The sequence below is a fragment of the Eleutherodactylus coqui genome, chromosome 2, assembly GCF_035609145.1.
Source record: "Eleutherodactylus coqui strain aEleCoq1 chromosome 2, aEleCoq1.hap1, whole genome shotgun sequence".
NCBI lineage: Eukaryota > Metazoa > Chordata > Amphibia > Anura > Eleutherodactylidae > Eleutherodactylus > Eleutherodactylus coqui.
Window position 1 is genome coordinate 131,169,956 of NC_089838.1, and position 19,655 is coordinate 131,189,610.

The 19,655-nt window shown below is 45.5% G+C and overlaps 1 protein-coding gene across 3 annotated transcripts in view; it reads right to left on the minus strand.

The window, feature by feature from the left end:
* Positions 1 to 19,655, minus strand: part of TMCC3 (transmembrane and coiled-coil domain family 3) — a 71,554-nt gene that overhangs the window by 18,207 nt on the left and 33,692 nt on the right. For 2 of the 3 annotated variants that reach the window (XM_066591531.1, XM_066591532.1), the window contains exon 2: positions 3,999 to 4,912. In XM_066591531.1, the coding sequence (XP_066447628.1) occupies positions 3,999 to 4,912 (914 nt within the window). Of the gene's footprint in view, positions 1 to 3,998; positions 4,913 to 5,656; positions 5,682 to 19,655 lie in introns of those variants that run through there. The other variant, XM_066591533.1, reaches the window with a different exon arrangement.

A 19,655-nucleotide genomic window follows, 5' to 3' on the forward strand; every position in this document is an offset into this window, starting at 1 on the left:
TACTATCCTGGGATGCTGAAACGTGGACGGAGCTGCCAACTTTCAACTCCTTCCACATTGACAGTGGGCACCATGAACGCTAATTGCTATGGGTCCTATGTGGCAAACCTCTGCCAATCAACTATTGATGACCTATGCTGAGGATGTGAGATCAATACTAAGTCCTGGAAAACCCCTTTCAGAGTACTAGTATCGTGTTCTACAATACAAACTTTGGACATGAAGGAAATAACCCTTTCATTCTATCCATAGTCATGGCTCTGACTAAGCTGCTCACGTGACGAAAGGCGAGTTGTTCTGTTTGTACAGTCAACACTCCAGCCAAAACACAACACACTTCGTAAAGAAAAAAGGTGAGACATAATAAAATGAGTTTTATCTTTTAGCAACCAACTACCTTTCTAGCTGTGGATTACTGATACCCTGTGGTGTGCAAACAACATTATGTGCAGAGAATAGTGATTCTGTCATAAGGTTAATTTCATTCCCAATGATTCATACTGTGATAAATGAAAAGCTATAAAAACAAAATACAATCTCCTTGTAGACCAAAGGGTATGGTAAAATACAAGTACCAAACAGCCTAGCTTTACTCTATTCAAGGGAAATATTAGCATGTCGAAAGTTTGGGGTAATTTTTGCTAGTTTTAAAAAATATTAAAAAAGCATAACACAAACCAACCATGGGGGAAATTTACTAGGTAAAATATCCAGTGTTCAAGGAAATTACACAAAAAAACTACATGCCATGTGAAAAGTTTGTTGCAGCTTCCTCATCAGGTTTCTTTCACATGGGCGACAGCGATATCACTGTGTTTTGTCATGGTGATATCGCGATTTTGTAGCACTCTTGCCAGAATTTTCGGGGTGGGGGCTTGAAATATAAGCCATACTCTGAAAATAAGCCCCAGCTACATTTAAGAAAAGAAAAACAAAAAAACCCCAATACATTACTCAATAGGCACTGTCCGCTCCGCCGCACTTCTCTTCCGCAGTTCTGGCACACTTGTTTGTAGTCTTCAGCCAGCACTTTCTGGTCAGTGGTTTCAAAAACCCCGCCTCCAGAAAGCTTTGGTTCTGATTGGCTGAGCCATGGCGCTTGAGAACCAAATCACTGCAGTGCTCGATGAACCAATCACAGCCATTCAACCCGATGCAGTGATGCAGTTCTCAAGCGCCGTGGCTCAACCAATCAGAGCCAGAGCTTTCTGAAGGCAAGGTTTCTAAAACCCCTGACCAGGAAGCTCTGGCTGAAGAAGACTAGAAACAAGTGTGCCGAAGCTGCGGAGGAGAACTGCGTCGGAGCTAACAGCGCCTGTTAGATAATATTATTTTAAGCAGCTAGGATTTATTTTAGACAGTAGGACTTCCTACTGGAAAAGTTGCATTGCACCGGACGAAAACCGCGTTTTCGAGCGATGCGACAGAAAAGATGGCTCAATAAATAAACATGGGCTACAAAACATTGCAAATCGCGGCTGTATAGAACATGCCGCAATTTTTTTTAACGCAACATAGCAGCCTAAAAAAAATATTGCTAATGTGAAAGAATCCATTGGAAAGCACGGGCTTCACACACATGCGATTTGTAGCGATATCGCGGCCTCAATCTTGAGAGTGTCTAGCTAAGAGGAAACATGAAATATGTCAATTTGTCTGAAATGTGAAAAAATAGTGTAAATTAACCTTACAAAATTGGGTAGAATAAGCTAGAGGAAACGGTTTAACATGTCTAGTAGGAATGCCCAAAATATATAAAACTTCATGTGCACTGCCTTGATAAACTCCCCCAATATGTTGCATCTGCTGTACCTCTTGGAATGTGGTGAAGTGCACTACATGCACCAATTCCTAGTCCAGAAGAAGCTGATAGAAAGAGCTGCTGGAAGGAGTTTCCAGCTCTATTATATAGGGACCCATTCACTTGGATGGCTGTGCACAATACATTTCCCCTACATCATCACTACAAGGAAAAATGTTCGTCCCCCGCACACCTCCACCTGATCATCTCAAAGATCCTTTACACAGATTTCTACAAAGCCCCAGGCACCCCTAGACATTTTTTCTCTCAACTTCAATCTACTAATTCTGAAAGTCATAATAGTAATTAAAGGAGTTGTCCACTTTCGGCAATTCATTTTTGAATGAAGACTCCCTCGTACTCAAAGCTTCAGGGTACGTTCACACGGCAGAATTCACTGTGGAAAAATCCCACCTCTAAAATCCACATTTTTCTGTCGCAGTTTTGTCGTGGATCCACCTGCAGGTTTCGCACTGTCAATGGGCAAAATCCACATGTGGACTTTCAACGTGGAAAGTCATGTTTCCCTGCGTTTTCACAAGTGGGTCGGGAACGCTATCTTTTCTCCTTAGGGAGAACACCTAGAAGCGAGTGAGGAGACTTATAAGGCCATTTGTGCTCCTCTGGGTAATATGCAAATAAGGGAGATGGAATAATACCTCTCTTAGCGCCACCTATTAGAAGGCAGAAAGGATAAATCCAAAATCAAAAAAATCCTGCGCTCATAGGTAGAGTATATACTTAGAAACTTAACCAAGGTGGCGCCAAGGATAAAAGTAAAAAAAAAAAAAAAAAATTACGAGAGGAGGGGAATATGATCAACATGGAAGCCCCCTCCTGGTGATGGTACAGGACCTTATTCAATCTGGGTGTCAGACGGAGGCATAGGGAACTCCGGCCACAGTAAATAAGCTGAAAATTATTAATCTTTAATCATATGAGACCGCAAAGTACAATAATACTGGCAACGCGTTTCTGTGCACACAGGCACCTTCATCAAGCCAGGAGGACACAGATCTTACATACATACTGATATAGGGATACACAGAAACGTTTCTTACTTTTATCATTGGCGCCACCTTGGTTACATTTCTGAGTATATACTCTACCTAGAAGTGCAGTTTTTTAAATTTATTTAGGATTTATCCTTTGTTTTTATCTGCTGGGGACCTCTTATTTAAAAGAGCCTCGGAATCCATGCCGCCCTTCCCTTACCCCAGTGGATGCGTTTTCCATAGCAAGAGAACTTTTATGAACTATTATTGGGACCAGGTTTCCGCACTAGGAGAGTCCTGCTTTTTTAAAAGACACTCAGTGACGCTTTCCTAATCTTTCATCATCACCTATAGGAAGGCAGCATTCCTGCAAGTCAATGTTAGACTCTCTATACAAGCCTTGTAATCAATTCTCAGTTATTGTTACAAGGCTTGTATAAAGAGTCTAACATTGACTTGCAGGAATGCTGCCTTCCAATAGGTGGTGCTGCAGAGGCATTGTACCATCTCCCTTATTTTTACATCATATGGAAATGCACGGAAAGACTATTCTCTGCATCAGATTTCCATGTGTGGATTTGCTTAAAAATATGCATCTAAAAGACGTAGCTTTAGGAGGCAGAGCTTAAGTGAAATTTTCCCCCATTGAATTCCGCCGTGTGAACACGTCCTTCAGGCTGGGTTGACACGGGGCGGAATTCCCGTGCGAATCCTCCGTACAGAAATTCTGCTGCATTTACAGTAGCAGCAGAGTAGACGAGATTTTGAAAATCCCGTCCACATGCTTCGGAGGTAACCCGCACAAAACCAGTGCGGAAACTTCCTTGCGGCGCAGAACAGAAATCCGTGACATGACATGTCAATTATGTTGCAGTCTCCGCTATGGAACTCAACCCTTTCAATGAAGGGGTGAATTCCACACAGGAATTCGTGATGAAACCCGCACTAAATGGTGCAGGTCTGGAGGCGGTCATCCCACGGCCGATTTACAGCGGGATGTCCGCTGCGGACATTTCGCTGGAAATCAGCCCTGCGTGAACCCAGCCTAAAGGTTAGGTTGGTGACTAGCAGTCCCCTATCCATTAACTCAGCATTCCCTTCTATCTGAAAAGAAGTTTCCTTAAAGGCCTTTCAGTCAACAGCAATAAACGTAAGTACATTACAATATGCAATAAGGAAGTGTGCATGGAACAGGACGTTACCTGTATCTTTCATCTTGCAAGGTTTGTGAAATAATGGTATAGTCTCTTTTGAATTGTACTTTAAGAGTCTCGATGTCTTCTGCCAGCTGAGACTGAACTTCTCGTAATTCTCTTAGTTCATCTAGAAAGACGGCGAGATCTTGACTGTCACTAGCATTTGTCCGCCCAGCATCAAATGGCTGGTTTCCATTGCTGTCTGCTGAACCAGATGTCCCGCTGGAACACTCGTCATCACTTGCATACTTTGGTTTTGTCACTATTGTGGCACTACCACTCAAATTTCTGGAATTGGTTTCTGGGTGAAAATCATCAAGGGAATTCTTTAAATGAGCGATGTTGTCGGCACTTCCAAATTTATTTCTAATAAGATTTGCAAACTCCCTTGATTTGTTAAACACAAACATTGGCGGCGTCAAGGATACCCCCGGCATGCCCGCTTTACAGGCCTCCACCGCTGCAGCGGGCCGAGAACTGCTGGCGACATCCTTTAAAGAGTGCTGTAGCTCCTTCAGGTTATCTTTGGAAATATCCTTGGTACTTTTGGTGGCAGAGCCGTTTTGCTCCAATTCCTTTAATTTCTTATGATATTGCTCCAGCTTTTTCTGCAGCTGCGCTATAGAGTGAGCAGATTTCTGGTTCTTCTTTTCAAAGACTTGTTTAATTCGACCCGCCTGCTGCTTGTCAGCGCTATTCACCAGTTTCAAGTACTCTGCCACATTGCCATCACGGGCACTTTGTTCAATTTTAATCTGCTCTGTGACTTTCAGAATTTTTTGCTTTAGGCTGTCAGCAGAAAACTTGACTTTATGAAAGTCCAGGATACCGTCTGGTATATCGAAATTAAGGTTGGTATCTGATCCTCCACGTCTGATGCTGATAGGCAAGCTGAGCGTGTTCATATCAGACCTGTCCACCTGCAAAAGAACACAGACGAATTACTCACAACTTGGACTGAATTTATCTTATGGACATTTGCCAGGATGCAGGGTGTATTTTAGGACTCTATTTAAACCTAATTGCTCGCACAAGTCCAATTAAAGGCGAACACTATTTGATACACGAATCGCTTAGAAACGAAGCAGAGGCACACAGCTGGATATATTCTATGAAAGTACGTTGTAGCTTAAAGCCGGCTCACATGAGCGTGTTGAAAAACGCTGCGTGTATAATGCAGCGTCTTACCGCTGTGAGCGCCGGGCTATCGTATGGCAGCGATTTTTCACTGTGTGTAACGGCGTATCTCGTGCACGCAGTCATGCGCAGTCTTAATTGTTTCTTGTTTTCTTATTTTGAATTTCCCACTCTATCGCTTAGCAATGTTGCATATAATCACCACACACGCACACACACTTTCATATGTAGTTTGAAGCAGTCATTAACTGAAATAGAAGCAGCTGTGTGGAAGGTATAAAACTGGGTAAGGAACATCCAAACTCTGCTACAAAGGTGAGGTTGTGGAAGACAGTTTCAAGTCACAGGTCATACACAATAAGATTGAGCACAGCAACAAGACACAAGGTAGTTATACTACACCAGCAAGGTCTCTCCAAAGCAAAAATGTCAAAACAAACTGAGGGTTTCAAGATGCACTGTTCAAGCTCTTTTGAACAAGTCCAAGAAATGGGCAACATTGAGGACCGAAGACACATCATGCTTACATGTACTTCCTTTTGAACTTAGATGATGTCCAGCAATACCATCAACAAAGAACCATCTACTGTTCGGAGTAGTCTGGCCAGAAGTGGTCTTTATAATAGAACTGCAGCCAAAATGCAATACCTTTGACATAGAAACAAGGCGAAGTGATTCAACTATACACAAAAATATGGGAACTGGGGTGCAGCAAGATTGCATGAAGTGCTCTGGATTGATTGGTCAAAATGTGTAATATAACAGAAGGCAGTTTGTTCACGGAAGGTCTGGAGAGCGGTACAATAATGCGTGAAGCATGGTGGAGGTTCCTTGCAAGTTTTGGGCAGAGTTTCAGCAGACCGAGTTGGGCATTTGTTTCAATACAAGAAAGATCCCACGGCACTCACGTAATATGCAGACAAAAATCAGCAGAGGTATCCAGACATGCCAAGTCACAATGGGGACCATGGACCTCCAGTCCCCCCAACTGTCAAGAGCTCACAGATGGTCGCAGCATCAATGGTTTATTTAATAAAAAATAGACTTTTATTGCCCCATGTTCGTAAAAAGGTACAGGCAAGGTTTCGACTATTACAGTCTCTCTCAAGCCTGGTTTGAGAAAGACTGTAATAGTCGAAACGTTGCCTGTACCTTTTTACGAACATGGGGCAATAAAAGTCTATTTTTTATTGAATAAACCACTGATGCTGCCACCATCTGCGAGCTCTTGTGAGTTGGGCATTTGGTCAGGATTAATGCTGAGAAATACAGGGATGTACTTATCCATCTTGCAATACCATCAGAGAGACGTCTGATTGGCTGTATGTTTGGGGTCGTTGTCCTGCTTTTAAATAAGTTTGAAGCCAATGTCATTAAGAACCATCTTCAGCATGAAGAACAAGTAGTCCTGGAAGTGATGATATGCCTCCACAGAGCCCGTTGTCTGGGACTACAATAGTTGATCAGCAGAGACCCACCGATCACCCAGTCGGCTGTCAGTGCAGACACCACCGGCAGCAGATGCAGGTATCCTTATTGCAGTGGCCCCAGTTTGTACTGCAGGCACAGCGCCAAGTGAATTCACTGCCTGACACACCCTCCGTTCACGCTCTAGCAAATCAATGAAAAAATAAATGTTCATAACACCACTTGTAATTCCACTGAAAACAAACTAGCCAAACTGGAAGCTGCCATCATTACCATCTCACATATTCTATAGGCACCACATCCTATTCTACAGCACTGGCTCTGAGAGCCTAGGACACAGGCGGCAGGCACATTCTGTCTTCTAGTGCATAGATATGAACAGACTGCATCACAGACTGCAGCGGGTGCCTACTATTAGGAAACAGAATCTGCAATCCAATTATTGTTCACACCTACACTAGAACAATGATTCTGTATAATTAGATGTACACTTAAATCTAAATAAGAAAATTAACTTTTATTAGAACCCCTTTGAGTTCTTTGTAGCATATTTAGTAATCTACACACTACTACTAGACATACAATGAAACAAGTCCCAGCTGATATGTGCTTCCATGCACTGCACGCACATGACACGTTAATGGGAAACGCCCTGACTATGAGTAACGTGCAACATGTCAGCGCACACCTAGACAATTATCATTACCACCTTGCTAATGATAGTGTATGGAGAAAGGTTCTATACCTTTCATCTAACTGCAATACAAAACATCTGTTACTTAACACCTCTGTCAGAGATGGCTACTGTGTCGCATATATAAACTCACCTCTCTTTCTGCGGCTGTGTGGGCCAAGCGGTCACATTATGGCAGCCCGAAATGCAGTTATTGACTTCATCCAAGGATCGCACATCATAAACAGCCAGTGCTGGAACTGGCAGCGGGCAGGCATACACATAGAGCTGGTTTAAATAGCCAGACTTGTATGAAGAGCCGCGCTCTCTCATCTTTGCAAAATCTACACTTAAGCCGGCTATCCACGGGCATTGCGAAGTCCCACGGCATATCTCCGCCACGGAAGCTGCCGCCCGGGAGCAGGAGGCGCCGCCGAATCTCTGCTGGTCAGCCCTATCTGATGGATAGGCTGGCCGCGGAGAATCGCAGCAATTCGCAGCATGCTGCGAATTGCCCGCTGTGAGTAGAGAATCGCAATGACTCTACGCTCGTGGACAGGGGCTGGCGCTTTTCATAGCAATGCTATGGAAAGCGTCAGCCGGCATAACGTTGGCTGCCGTGGACAGGGGACCTTATTGTAAAAAACAAACAAAATAAAATTAAAAAAATCAAGCACCTTGAAGGAATTGACAGAATTGAATGACACTTTATATCTGTAGTTAATAGTGTTGATATAAGCAAGCGATTACAATCTGAGCAAAAGGATAATGTATTGCGTAAACTATGAACCTGCTTGGTGGTGATGCTAGATCAGAGGAGGCTCTATTCGAATTGTCATTTTCAGATTAATATTGGCTATTCTTCATAGTCTGCAGTGTGGGATTCAATGAAGGCATTTATATAGGGGCATTATTAGCTTGAAGTCTGAATCTTGGGATGCCATTAGGGCCCTTCGGTGATTAGCTTAAGGCCTCGTTCACACAGGCGAGAAAGTCACGCGATTTTCTCGCGATGCGACAGTGCTACAAGTCGCATGTATGTGAAGCCCACGCTTTCCTATGGGTTCCTTTAACCGAGCAATGTTTTGTAGCAGACTACGTTGAGCGTCAAAAACCTCACGGGTTTCGCAATATGCACAAGACTTGAGGGTTTGTAGCCCATGTTTCCCTATGGCGTCTTCCTCTCTCTCTGTTGCATTGCATGAAAACGCAGTATTCGTGCGGTGCAACTTTGGCAGTAGGAAATCCTACCGTCAAAACCATAAACTACCATAAGCCCTAGCTGCAAGGGGGGAGGGGGAAACACACAAAAAGCCACATACATCACCTAGAAGCATTGTCAGCTCCGCTGCAACTTCTCCGCGGTGCCGACACAGGTCTTCAGCAGCTCTTTCGTCCGTGGTTTGGAAAATCTCCACCTCCAGGAAGTGCTGCCTCTGGTTGGCTGAGGGCCACGACTTTTCAGGCAGCTCTCATAGGCATCTATGGCACTGACCTGCGTATTCCAGCAAAAGATCAAGAACTATCTTTTCCATCTGGAATGCGGTCCGTCTGCGCCATCTTTTCCAGCCAGCCGATTTTATGGACCAAAAATAAAAATTGCCCATCTGAGAAAAATACATTGAAATCCAATGCCTCAGATGGTGGCGATTTTCGGCCAGCGTTTTTGCACCAAAATAGCAACGATAAAAACACCCGTGTAAAGGCAGCCTAATGCAGCAAATGGTCCCATACAAATACTGTAGTCTACTTACACTAGTCTATAGTCCAAGCTTCAATTGTAAACTATACAATGTCAAACAAAAAGTAGTTTAATCCGGAAAAAATGGATTATACCTACCTGGTAATCAGGTTTCCAGTAGTCTCCACGACAGCACCAATTGAGATTGCCTCTTCCTGATAGGACAGGAACATACTGAGAGGTTAAAAGCTCCCCCCCCTTCCCCACTTTCCTCAGTGGATTCTAACGAATTGCCGGGGTAGGAGCTCAACTTAAATTCTTTCCCTTAACCGGGATTTTTTTGTTTTTTTGTTTTTTAAAATAAAGTTATATTATATATATGTTTTTTTTATATTATATTACATAGTTTCTTTTCTATCAATTTAGGGGGGGAAGGTACGGGTGCTCTCGTGGAGACTACTGGAAACCTGATTATCAGGTAGGTATAATCCATTTTTTCCCCCAGTCGTCTCCACGACAGCACCAATTGAGACGTACCAACTAAAGTTTCCCTAGGGTGGGATTGCTGCCGAGAGGACTTCGCGGCCGAAGGCCATGTCCTCGTCCTGCTGCACTTTTACCCTATAGTGTTTAACAAACGTGTGGGGTTTCTTCCAGACTGCGGCTTTGCATATCTGCTCGACCGAAGCTGCGCTATGTTCGGCCCATGAGGATGCCACTGCCCTTGTAGAATGGGCTTTAAGAGCTAAAGGGATTTCCTTCCCGAGGGCTTTATAAGACTCTATGATGGCCAGGCGGATCCACCTGGCTATGGAGCTTTTTGCTGCTTTGCTCCCTTTATTTGGGCCACTGAACTGGATGAACAAGTTGTCGTCCCGTCTCCAGTGGCTTGTCGCCTCTATGTAGCCTAGGACTGCTCTCCTAACGTCCAGGCAGCTCAGGGTTTTTTTCTTCCTCGTTTTTAGGTTTACTAAAAAAAAAAAATGAGGGGATTATGATGTCTTGGGACCTATGACAATGTGATACTACTTTTGGCATGAAGGCAGGGTCCGTTTTAAATACTAATTTGGTGTCCGAGGTTTTTCAGGACGGGTGGCGAATGGACAAGGCCTGCAGCTCGCTAACCCGTCTTGCGGAGGTGATGGCTACTAAGAAAATGGTCTTGATAGTAAGCATTTTTATGGGTAGTGCTTCGATCGGCTCGAATGGTACCGCTATCATGGCCCTTAGGGCCCAATTAAGGTTCCAGTCTGGAAAAGGATTTATGGGTCTAGGCCGTAATCTAGTTGCTGCTGCTAGGAACCTGTTGACCCATCTGTTGTCTGCGAACTTTGTGTCACATATGGCGCTAAGGGCTGCGACCTGGACCTTCAGGGTGCTTTGAGAGAGGCCCATCTCTAGGCCCTCCTGCAAGAACTCTAAGATTAGAGGGATGTCCGGGATAGAATCCCCGCGATCCCTTCCCTGTCTCCATGAGGAAAACCTTTCTCCAAACTTTCTGGTAGATAAGGTGGGTAGTCTTTTCTGCTGGACATTAACGTTTCTACTACTCTCTCTGAGAATCCCTTCTCTTTTAGGGAGGATTCCTCAAGAGCCATGCTGTTAAGTGGAGCTTGTCTAGGCTTGGATGGCTCAGTGGCCACTGCGATAGAAGATCTGTCCAGGTAGGGAAGATGACTGGGTCCTGGACGCTCAATGTTGCTACGAGACCGAACCAGCTTCTTTTGGGCCAGAAGGGGGGGGTCACCAGGATTAGTGTGCATACCTGGGTTCTGAAATGTTGTAAGACTCTGGGGATCAATGGTATAGGAGGAAAGGCGTACACCAGCCCCTCTCCCCAGTCTTGGCCTAGGGCGTCTACTGCTGTCGGACGATCTCCTGGCCGGAGGGAGAAGAAATTGCTTACTTTGGCATTTTCCCTGGTTGCGAACAGGTGCAATTGTGGGGTCCCCCACTGGTTGATCAGGATTCTGAATGCTTTCAGGGAGAGAGACCGTTCTCCTGGGTCTATTTGCCTCCTGCTGAGAAAGCCCGCTTTTTGGTTTAGCGTCCCCTTCAAATGGGTTGCCGTGATCGAGAGGATCCGGCCCTCTGCCCAGTGGAAAATTTTCTGTGCGATGTTTTGCAGAGCGGGAGATCTTGTGCCCCCTTGGTGTCGTATATGGGCGACCGTGGTGATATTGTCTGACAATATCTTTATATGCTGGTCCCGTAGCGAGTTCCCTAACTGCTGTAGGACCTGTCATACGGCCTGTAGTTCCCTGTAATTTGAGGACTGTTCTTTTGTCCTTTGAGGCCATGGGCCCTGAAAGAACTGGTTCCCCACATGCGCTCCCCATCCCCAGGCGCTTGCATCCGTTGTGATGCGAGTGGCTGGGTTTTGTAGCCAATGAACCCCTCTCCGCAGATTCTCTGGGGATGTCCACCAAAGCGGGGATGTTTTCACCATACTTGGGATGTACATTCTTGTCCCTAGGGAGGACTGCCTTTTGTCCCACGTGGATAGGACTGAGGCTTGCAGGGCTCTGGTGTGAGCCTGGGCCCATGCCACTCCTGGAATGCACGACGTCAAGCTTCCCAGGAGAGACCTGGCTTCCCAAACTGTGCATAGTCGTCTCCGTAAAAAGGTTTTGACTAGCCGTCAGATTTTTTGTATTTTCTCCTCGGGTAGGCAGGAGCATTGCGATTCTGAGTTGAGCGTTATACCCAGAAACGTTTTCTGTTTGTCGGGATCTAGGCTGGATTTTTCCCAGTTTATGATCCATCCTAAGGATTGGAGAAGTTCTAGCACTATCCTCAGGTGTTCCGTTAGGAGTTCTCTAGACTCTGCTATTATTAAAATATCGTCCAGGTAGGGTATTATTAGGAGCGACTCTTCCTCAGGTAGGCGGCTACCTCTGCCATAATTTTGGTGAAGATTCTGGGTGCTGAGGAGATCCCGAAGGGCAGGCATCTGAATTGGTGGTGCTCTATTCCTTTGCCCATATCCACTGCGAACCTTAGGTATTTCCGGGACCCCTCGTGGATCGGTACGTGGAAATAAGCATCCTTTAGATCGATGGATGCCATGTAGGCTCCCTTGGGAATCAACTTTATCGTTGAGGAGATGGACTCCATCTTGAATTTTCTGTATCTGATGCGGGTGTTCAGAGGTTTCAGGTTCACTATCATCCGCTGTTTCCCGAAGGGTTTCCTTACTAGGAAGAGCCTGGAATAATGGCCCTGGGTTTCCTCGTTTTGCGGTACGGGGAATATTGCATTTAGTTGTTGCAGGTCCCCAATGCTTTGCCTTAGTAGGTGTAACTGTTGTTTGGAGCCTCCCGTGATAATGAATTTTCTTCTGGGGAGGGACACCAGTTCTATCCGGTATCCCTGCTGTAAGATCTTTGGGATTCATGGGCCTTCAGAAATCGCGGCCCCTTGATCCACAAAGCCCCCCAGCCCTGCCCCTACGGGGATGGCGTCAGGGTCTCTGCTTTGGCTCCCCCTGGTGGGGGTTAAAGAGGATGTTCCTTCCTCTGCCCCCCTTGGGGTAACTCCAGCAGTCTGTCTTGCCCTTGCCTCGGTAGGCCTCTGGCTGTTGCCTTGGGGCCCGGAAGAAGGTCTTCCCTCTCTGTGGCTTTTCTTCTGGGAATCCCTTCTTTTTGTCGGCCGCCTTCTCTAGAATCTTGTCAAGGTCCGGTCCGAACAAAACTGGCCGTAGAACGGGAGGGCGCATAGCTTATTTTTTGAGGCTAGGTCGCCTGACCACGATTTCAGCCATAACTCTCTTCTGGCTGAGTTAGACCGGGCTGTAGCTGTCGCTGAGAGTTTGACAGCTTCGGCCGCGGCGTCCGCTTAGGAAATTTGTTGCTATACGCCGGTTTGGAAGGGAATTTAGGATCTGTTCCCTCGGCATCTTATTGGTTAGGTGTAGCTGTAGCTGTTCTAGCCATACCCCCAGGGTTCGCGCCACACAAGTGGCTGCGATCCCTGGCCTAAGTATGTTTGCCGCTGCCTCCCCTGATTTCTTAAGAAGGCCCTCAGCTTTGCGATCCATGGGATCTTTTAACTGTGCGGCGTCCTCAAAGGGCAGGGTCGTTTTCCTGGCTACTTTGGCCACTGGGACGTCTACCTTAGGTACCTCCTCCCAGCTTGCGCAAACTTCCTCCTCGAATGGGTACCTTCTTTTTACCCCTCTAGTGGAGAAGGAGCTTGCGTCTGATTTCCTCCACTCTTTCTGGATTATTTTGGTGATATTCTTGTGGACAGGGAAGGTATGCTTGCGCCTCTCCCCTAGTCCCCCAAATATCTCATCTTGTAGGGTACGCCCTGACTGACAATTCCCTTAAATCGTCCTGATGGAATAAGTTTTTTGTAGTCCTCCTAATCTGAGGACTCCTCGCCGCCTGTTCCTCTTGCTCCGACCCGATAGAACTCTCGGAGTCGGAAGGCTCGTCAGGAGCATACGCCCTTTTATGGCGTTTCGCTGGTGGCGCCAGGTGTGACGTTAGGGCTGATCTACCTCTTCTTTCACCAGCTTCCTAACGTCCTCCTGATTCCTCTTTAACTAGCCTAGCTACGTATGCCTTGCATAGAGGCCTCTGGTACGTAGCTGGCAGTTTTATCCCGCATTCCACGCATTTTCTGAGTTTTGTTCTGGGGGGGGGGGGGGGGGGATGTCTTTTTTTAACCCCCTGACAAATAAAGCATTTTTGCGTGTAAATATGCAATTTTTCCATACACAATACACTGGATGTTTGCATTGTATTTTTTGCGGGTAAATATGCAATTTTTCCATATACAATACATTGGATTTTGCATTTTGTATTTTTTGCCGCACTGGCTACTTACGGCCGCTGAGGCTGAGGTTTCAGCTGTCTCTGGGGCTGGAGCACTCATTACTATACCGATGCTGCAGACACCCTGCGACCTGTAGTGCTGGTTTGTTCTGGCTTCTCTCAGGTTCCTATTTTTTTTTTTTTTTCGCGCTCCTGCGCTAAGCCCCGCCCCCTCCGCTCCTGATGCAGACGCGATGACGTGCAGGGAGGACGAGGGGGGCTGAGGCTCCCGCTTTGTACCCCCCATGGGCCGCCGCGGGAGGAACCTGGCCCGGGGGTTACCACCCCATGTGGCGTCCCGGGAGTCGTCTGGCTGGGAAGGGAGGACAGGCTGACCCACTGCCCTCCGATCCGCCCGTGAGTAGGCTTCCGGCTGGCTTCTCCACCAGCTTCTCTCAGAGATCCTGCCTCCTGGCAGGACAGGAAGACACTGAGGAAAGTGGGGAAGGGGGGGGAGCTTTTAACCTCTCAGTATGTTCCTGTCCTATCAGGAGGAGGCAATCTCAATTGGTGCTGTCGTGGAGACGACTGGGGGAAATAGAGTTATGGAAATGACAGCTTTACCAAGTACCCCCTGCACATCACATGGACATTACAGGTAGCAAGTGCTTCATTGTGGAAAGCGGGAATTAAAGATACTCCCCGTCACATAACAAGTGGCTACACTTAGCGGTTAGAGTATACAGTGCATTCTGCTTGTGTACCGCCGATCAGCTGCTCTCCAGGGCTATTGTAAACCAAGCAGCTCTGCTGCCTTCATGTGAGAATCACCAGCAAATAAGGAGAAAGAGCAGATCTCATGCTGCTTCTGTGACTGCCATCATCACACAAAGACACATCAAACCTCCATTATGACTCACCTAAAAAAGGGCAGATTTGTGTGTTTTGCACTGCAGAGATTGAAACCCTCTGCCCGACTGCTGACTGACGTAAAGGAAAGTGTAGTCAGAAAATGAGCCATTATAGAAAGTTATGTTAAACAAAGTTTAAAACCTGGGGTTTTGTTTTTCAATTTTCAATATCACAATCTATATATTGAAGACTTTTTTTAGTGCAAAAAAGAAACCATTTAGGGCTCCTGTCCACGGGCTCATTTTCACAGCGTTTCCTGCAGCGAAAATCCAGTCGCGTGGAACTCAGTGAATACCTTCCATAGCGTTGCAATGGAAAGGGCAGCCACCCTGTCCACGAGCATGCTGCGAATTGCCACGATTCTCCGTGGTGAGCCCATCTCTCAGATAGGCTTACCGTGAAGATTCATCTCCCGCACTCAAGCCTCTTATTAAATACTTGTTTCCCCTATGTAATAATTCTGCAGAACTGTTTTTCATACATGTTTTGTGCCATCACGAATTCCTTTTGAACATTTATGTATTACTAGTTCCTACAACACAAATGGGTCTGCTCCTACACAGCCCGGCACGGCCAGCACCTATGGGCAGTTTTAGCATGTGCAGAGACATAAGACAAGATATCAAATTATGCCTAACATTTCTATAGACTTATTTAGATTCCAAAATCTGGTCTGTAAAAAGGTCTATATAAAATAAGGTGTCCCTTTTCCCCCAAAAGAACCATTAGGGTTGTACCAAGATTGCAAGTTATCCCCTATCCAGAGAAGGGGATGACTTGCTCCATTCACTTTTAATGGGGCCGTGGAAATAGCCAAGTGGCATCTGCTCGGGGATTTCGGCCAGCGCTCCCTTCATGCCGACGTCCCTGCAGGGGGAGAAGCAGCCCCCACAGGGACAGGCAGAGCAGAAGACAGCAGTCCCATTCTGGAGATCGTCAGAGGTCTCAGCAGTGAGACCCCCCACAGATCAACAAGTTATCCCCCCATCTTATGGATAGAGGATAACTTTCAGTCTTGGTACAACCCCTTTAAAAATGCCTATTTGAAGAGACAACTGAACTGCAGACACAAGCAGATAAAGCACTAAACATTATAATAGCACATTTCCTCTTATTATGTAATCAGAGAAGTCCAGCAAAGTCCTGACGCCAAACAAGTAGAGGAATTCTCTCATGCCAATAACTGCACAATGTAGCAGGAGAGGCCAAATCAAGTCTTAAGTGTGCACCTTCCGGTCATACAGTACAACGAGACCTTCTCAGCACAGGAAAGGTTATTATCCACCAGCATAATCCAGTTAAACACCACAATACTGAACAAGAACACCATGTCCTCTTCTGACACCCAAGACTCACTCGGGAAGTCGGAATCTCAGCCACACACAGCTACGGTTGTTTTTAGCCATAGCAGGCTTGTGTCACTAATAAATGTAGACTTTAGAATATACACATATATGATGATATACGACTACTTCTATATACAATGTACTGCATTAATACATTTCTATGCCAGGAATTCCTCCACTGATTAAGTACAATTTCTGTTACGTCAACCATTATAGCGCACGTAGAGTTGTCACACGACTTTTCCATTTCCCCACATCTAAGACTGATGGGCTTCCAGAAAAACATCCTGCACTGCCATGAATTATGCATGGAGGTTCACAGGAATCTTTCGCTCTTCAGATTTGTCGAGAGTCCTGTGTAAAGCCACACTATCGGCCGAGAAACTACTCATTTGTTGCCAATTACTTTGTTTCAGCTCACTGAAAACAAAAGACCAATGTGCAAATCTCGCTCCCTGTAAGCAGGGAGGCTGTTCATCTTTGAATGACTGCCTGTTCACAGTGAAGGGAGGTGGGAGACCAGGAGAGGACTTTAGCGCACTCTGCCTCCATATCACCCTCACATTACTTCTGAAAAGCCCTGGAGTCGAGGTGTTTTCATAGGGAAACAGACTTGTATCAGAGCAGGGCTGAAGGAATCCGCTGCTGTGGCTGTCAGTCGCTGCAGGAGATAGTAATCTTCTCCCATTGATTTCAATGGGGCCGGTGCTGCTGCCGGCCCCATTGAAAACACGTGGAAACCCCTGGATGTGAGGAGTTTTAATTTGAGAACAACCTCACATCCCTGCGGGAGTTCCCTTCATCTCCGCCGCAGCAGGAGATCACTATATTCTCCTATTGTTTTCAATGAGGCGGCGGTAGCAGCACCGGACCCATTGAAAACAATGAGAAAAGATCGCTGAAGGAATCCCGTCACAGCCGCAGCAGGGAATCCTGATGTTCACCTATTGGTTTCAATGGGGCCGCCGCTGGTGCCACTGGCCCCATTAAAGACAATGGGCGATATTGCCAAAAGAAAGAACATGCTGCAATTTGTTTTCTGCATCGCATCGTAACGCAGTGCTATGCAGGAAAACATCGCAAATGTGAATGAACCCATTCAAAAGACTGAGTTTCATATTTGTGCATCTCGCAACGCACAAATCTTGCACGATTTTATCGCTAGTGTGAAGGAGCCCTTACTTTATTAACATTTTGTCCTAGTCTGCCTGTATGGTAGTCCCTCAAGTTACAAGGACCTCAGGATACTATATTTCCACATACAATGGTCTTTCCCGAGCCATAACAACCTGAAACTAGATTGAACACAGTCTGAATTTGCCACACTACACTGTTGGAAAATCTAGCCAATCAGCATGGGAATTTCACTGGTAAAACCCCCGTGTTACTTAAACATGTGCACCAATTGACTGTCTAGTAGCGCTTCTCTATTGTATAGTGTGGTGCTACATATCCTATACTGCTTTTTACCTGTGCCAGGAGGTGCTGCTCTTTTGGTTGAGGACTACTCCATTTTTCTTATTTTAAGGACTTTGCGAATTAATAGTTTTCCATGGGGTTATAATCTCAAGTTACAATAGCTTCAACAATATTAATTAGTTTCAGAACGACTATTCTAATTTGGGGGACCACTGTATACCCAATGCATGTAGAATTAAAAACATGCATTTCAGTTACTGCCAAGGTCTACAAACATTTTTAGCTTCTGAGCAACACTTATTGGCTTCTAGTTGATAGTTTTAGTGATTTATAGTTGCAGGCTTCTCCTGTCCCCTTCAGCAGCTCTCAGTATCTGGTACTAACCCATAGGGACGCTCCTGCTGATTACATTCTATAGATGTAGGTATAGTTACCGCACTAGACTGATACTCAGGCTTTTTTATCTTTTGTCACAGAATATCTTGACGGAAGAGAGAAATTGTAAGATAAACATTTCACCATCAGACAATGGAACTTGGAGAACTCCAACTCTGCCATCCATTCATGAGCAGATCATGCCATTATTGTATCCACAAATGCACATTCTGGAAGACTAAATCAGCTTCATGCAAATCATTCTGCTAATTGTTAAATGTAGCCATCTGTCCTCAGAGGCCTGTAACTGTTAATAGAATTTAGAAGAACACTTGTGCATTTATGTATCTGTAAGAGGGAAATGAGGCGGCATCCTGTACCCCAGCCGAATATCCTGCTCATCTATTTATACTTCACCGTTCACCCATGTGGGTGCGATACGACATCTTCAGGACGTTGAGATTTGCCTTTTGTAAGCAATTTCCACTCTTTAACCATTATTATTCTCACAGAAACTCTTCAAATACTGAGGAAGGAGGACAATGATGATGAGCTTTAGAAGCAGAACCATTGAGGAATATGGTGTCAGAATTACATCAGGTGGTGCACAGTCAAGGAGAGCCTTTCCAATGCTTACATATGACAGCATCCAATGCAGATTATTGCTGCATTTATTTAACCCTTTTGATACATGAATACTCAAGAGCGTCACTTTATGGAGACCCTGTAAAAAGGGGATTTTTTTAAAAATTAATTTTTGCTTGACCAACTAATTGAAGGGAATTCTCGCAGCGGGATCCGACCCGGCCGCCTGCAGGTGAGCTAACACAGAACCGTCTTTACTGACAGCTGACCAACAAAAGGTATGAGCTGGACTTGGTTAGGAATCCCTGTTCTAAACATTCACTTGCTGTCCGGATATTTTTTCCTCCCATAAACACACAATGTATTGTGACTACACAAACTCATACACTGTACAAAGCAATTTCCCAAATAGATGCACTTCCTTCACAGTGATAAACAACTAAGAAATTTCCGTGTGCACAAAAGATTACGTAAAGATTAATCAAGAACACAAGCCATAACGATTAAATAAAGACGGAACACAATTGTGAAGAATTGTAGTAGTTTGGACTTTCGGACATGGCAAAACCAATTATGTTTTGCTTTGGCTCTAATCTAAAAAATGGGGAAAAGGGGTTGGGGGGGGGGGGTTGAACTTTGATTAAAGTTAATTAAAAACATAAATATTAAAGGGGTTGTCCCGCGCCGAAACAGGTTTTTTTTTTTTTCCAACAGCCCCCCCGTTCGGCGCGAGACAAACCCGATGCAGGGACCTAAAAAAAATCCGCACAGCGCTTACCTGAATCCCCGCGCTCCGGTGACTTCTTACTTACCGGTTGAAGATGGCCGCCGGGATCTTCTCCCTCCATGGACCGCAGCTCTTCTGTGCGGTCCATTGCCGATTCCAGCCTCCTGATTGGCTGGAATCGGCACGTGACGGGGCGGAGCTACCAAGAGCCGCTCTTTGTCACGAGCGGCCCCATTGAGAAAAGAAGAAGACCTGGACTGCGCAAGCGCGTCTAATCTGGAGATTAGACGCCGAAAATTAGACGGCACCATGGAGATGAGGACGCTAGCAACGGAACAGGTAAGTGAATAACTTCTTATAACTTCTGTATGGCTCATAATTAATGCACAATGTACATTACAAAGTGCATTAATATGGCCATACAGAAGTGTATAGACCCACTTGCTTTCGCGGGACAACCCCTTTAAAACCTATTCTAACCATAAAAGGGACCAGAAGTGGTGATTGTCCGATTGCTTGTACAATATACTGCAATAGTTCTGTATGGCTTATATTGTGCTATTAAAAACAGCTTATTAAGCACCACCAAAGGCAGGTCTTAATAGATTGAAACCCATGCC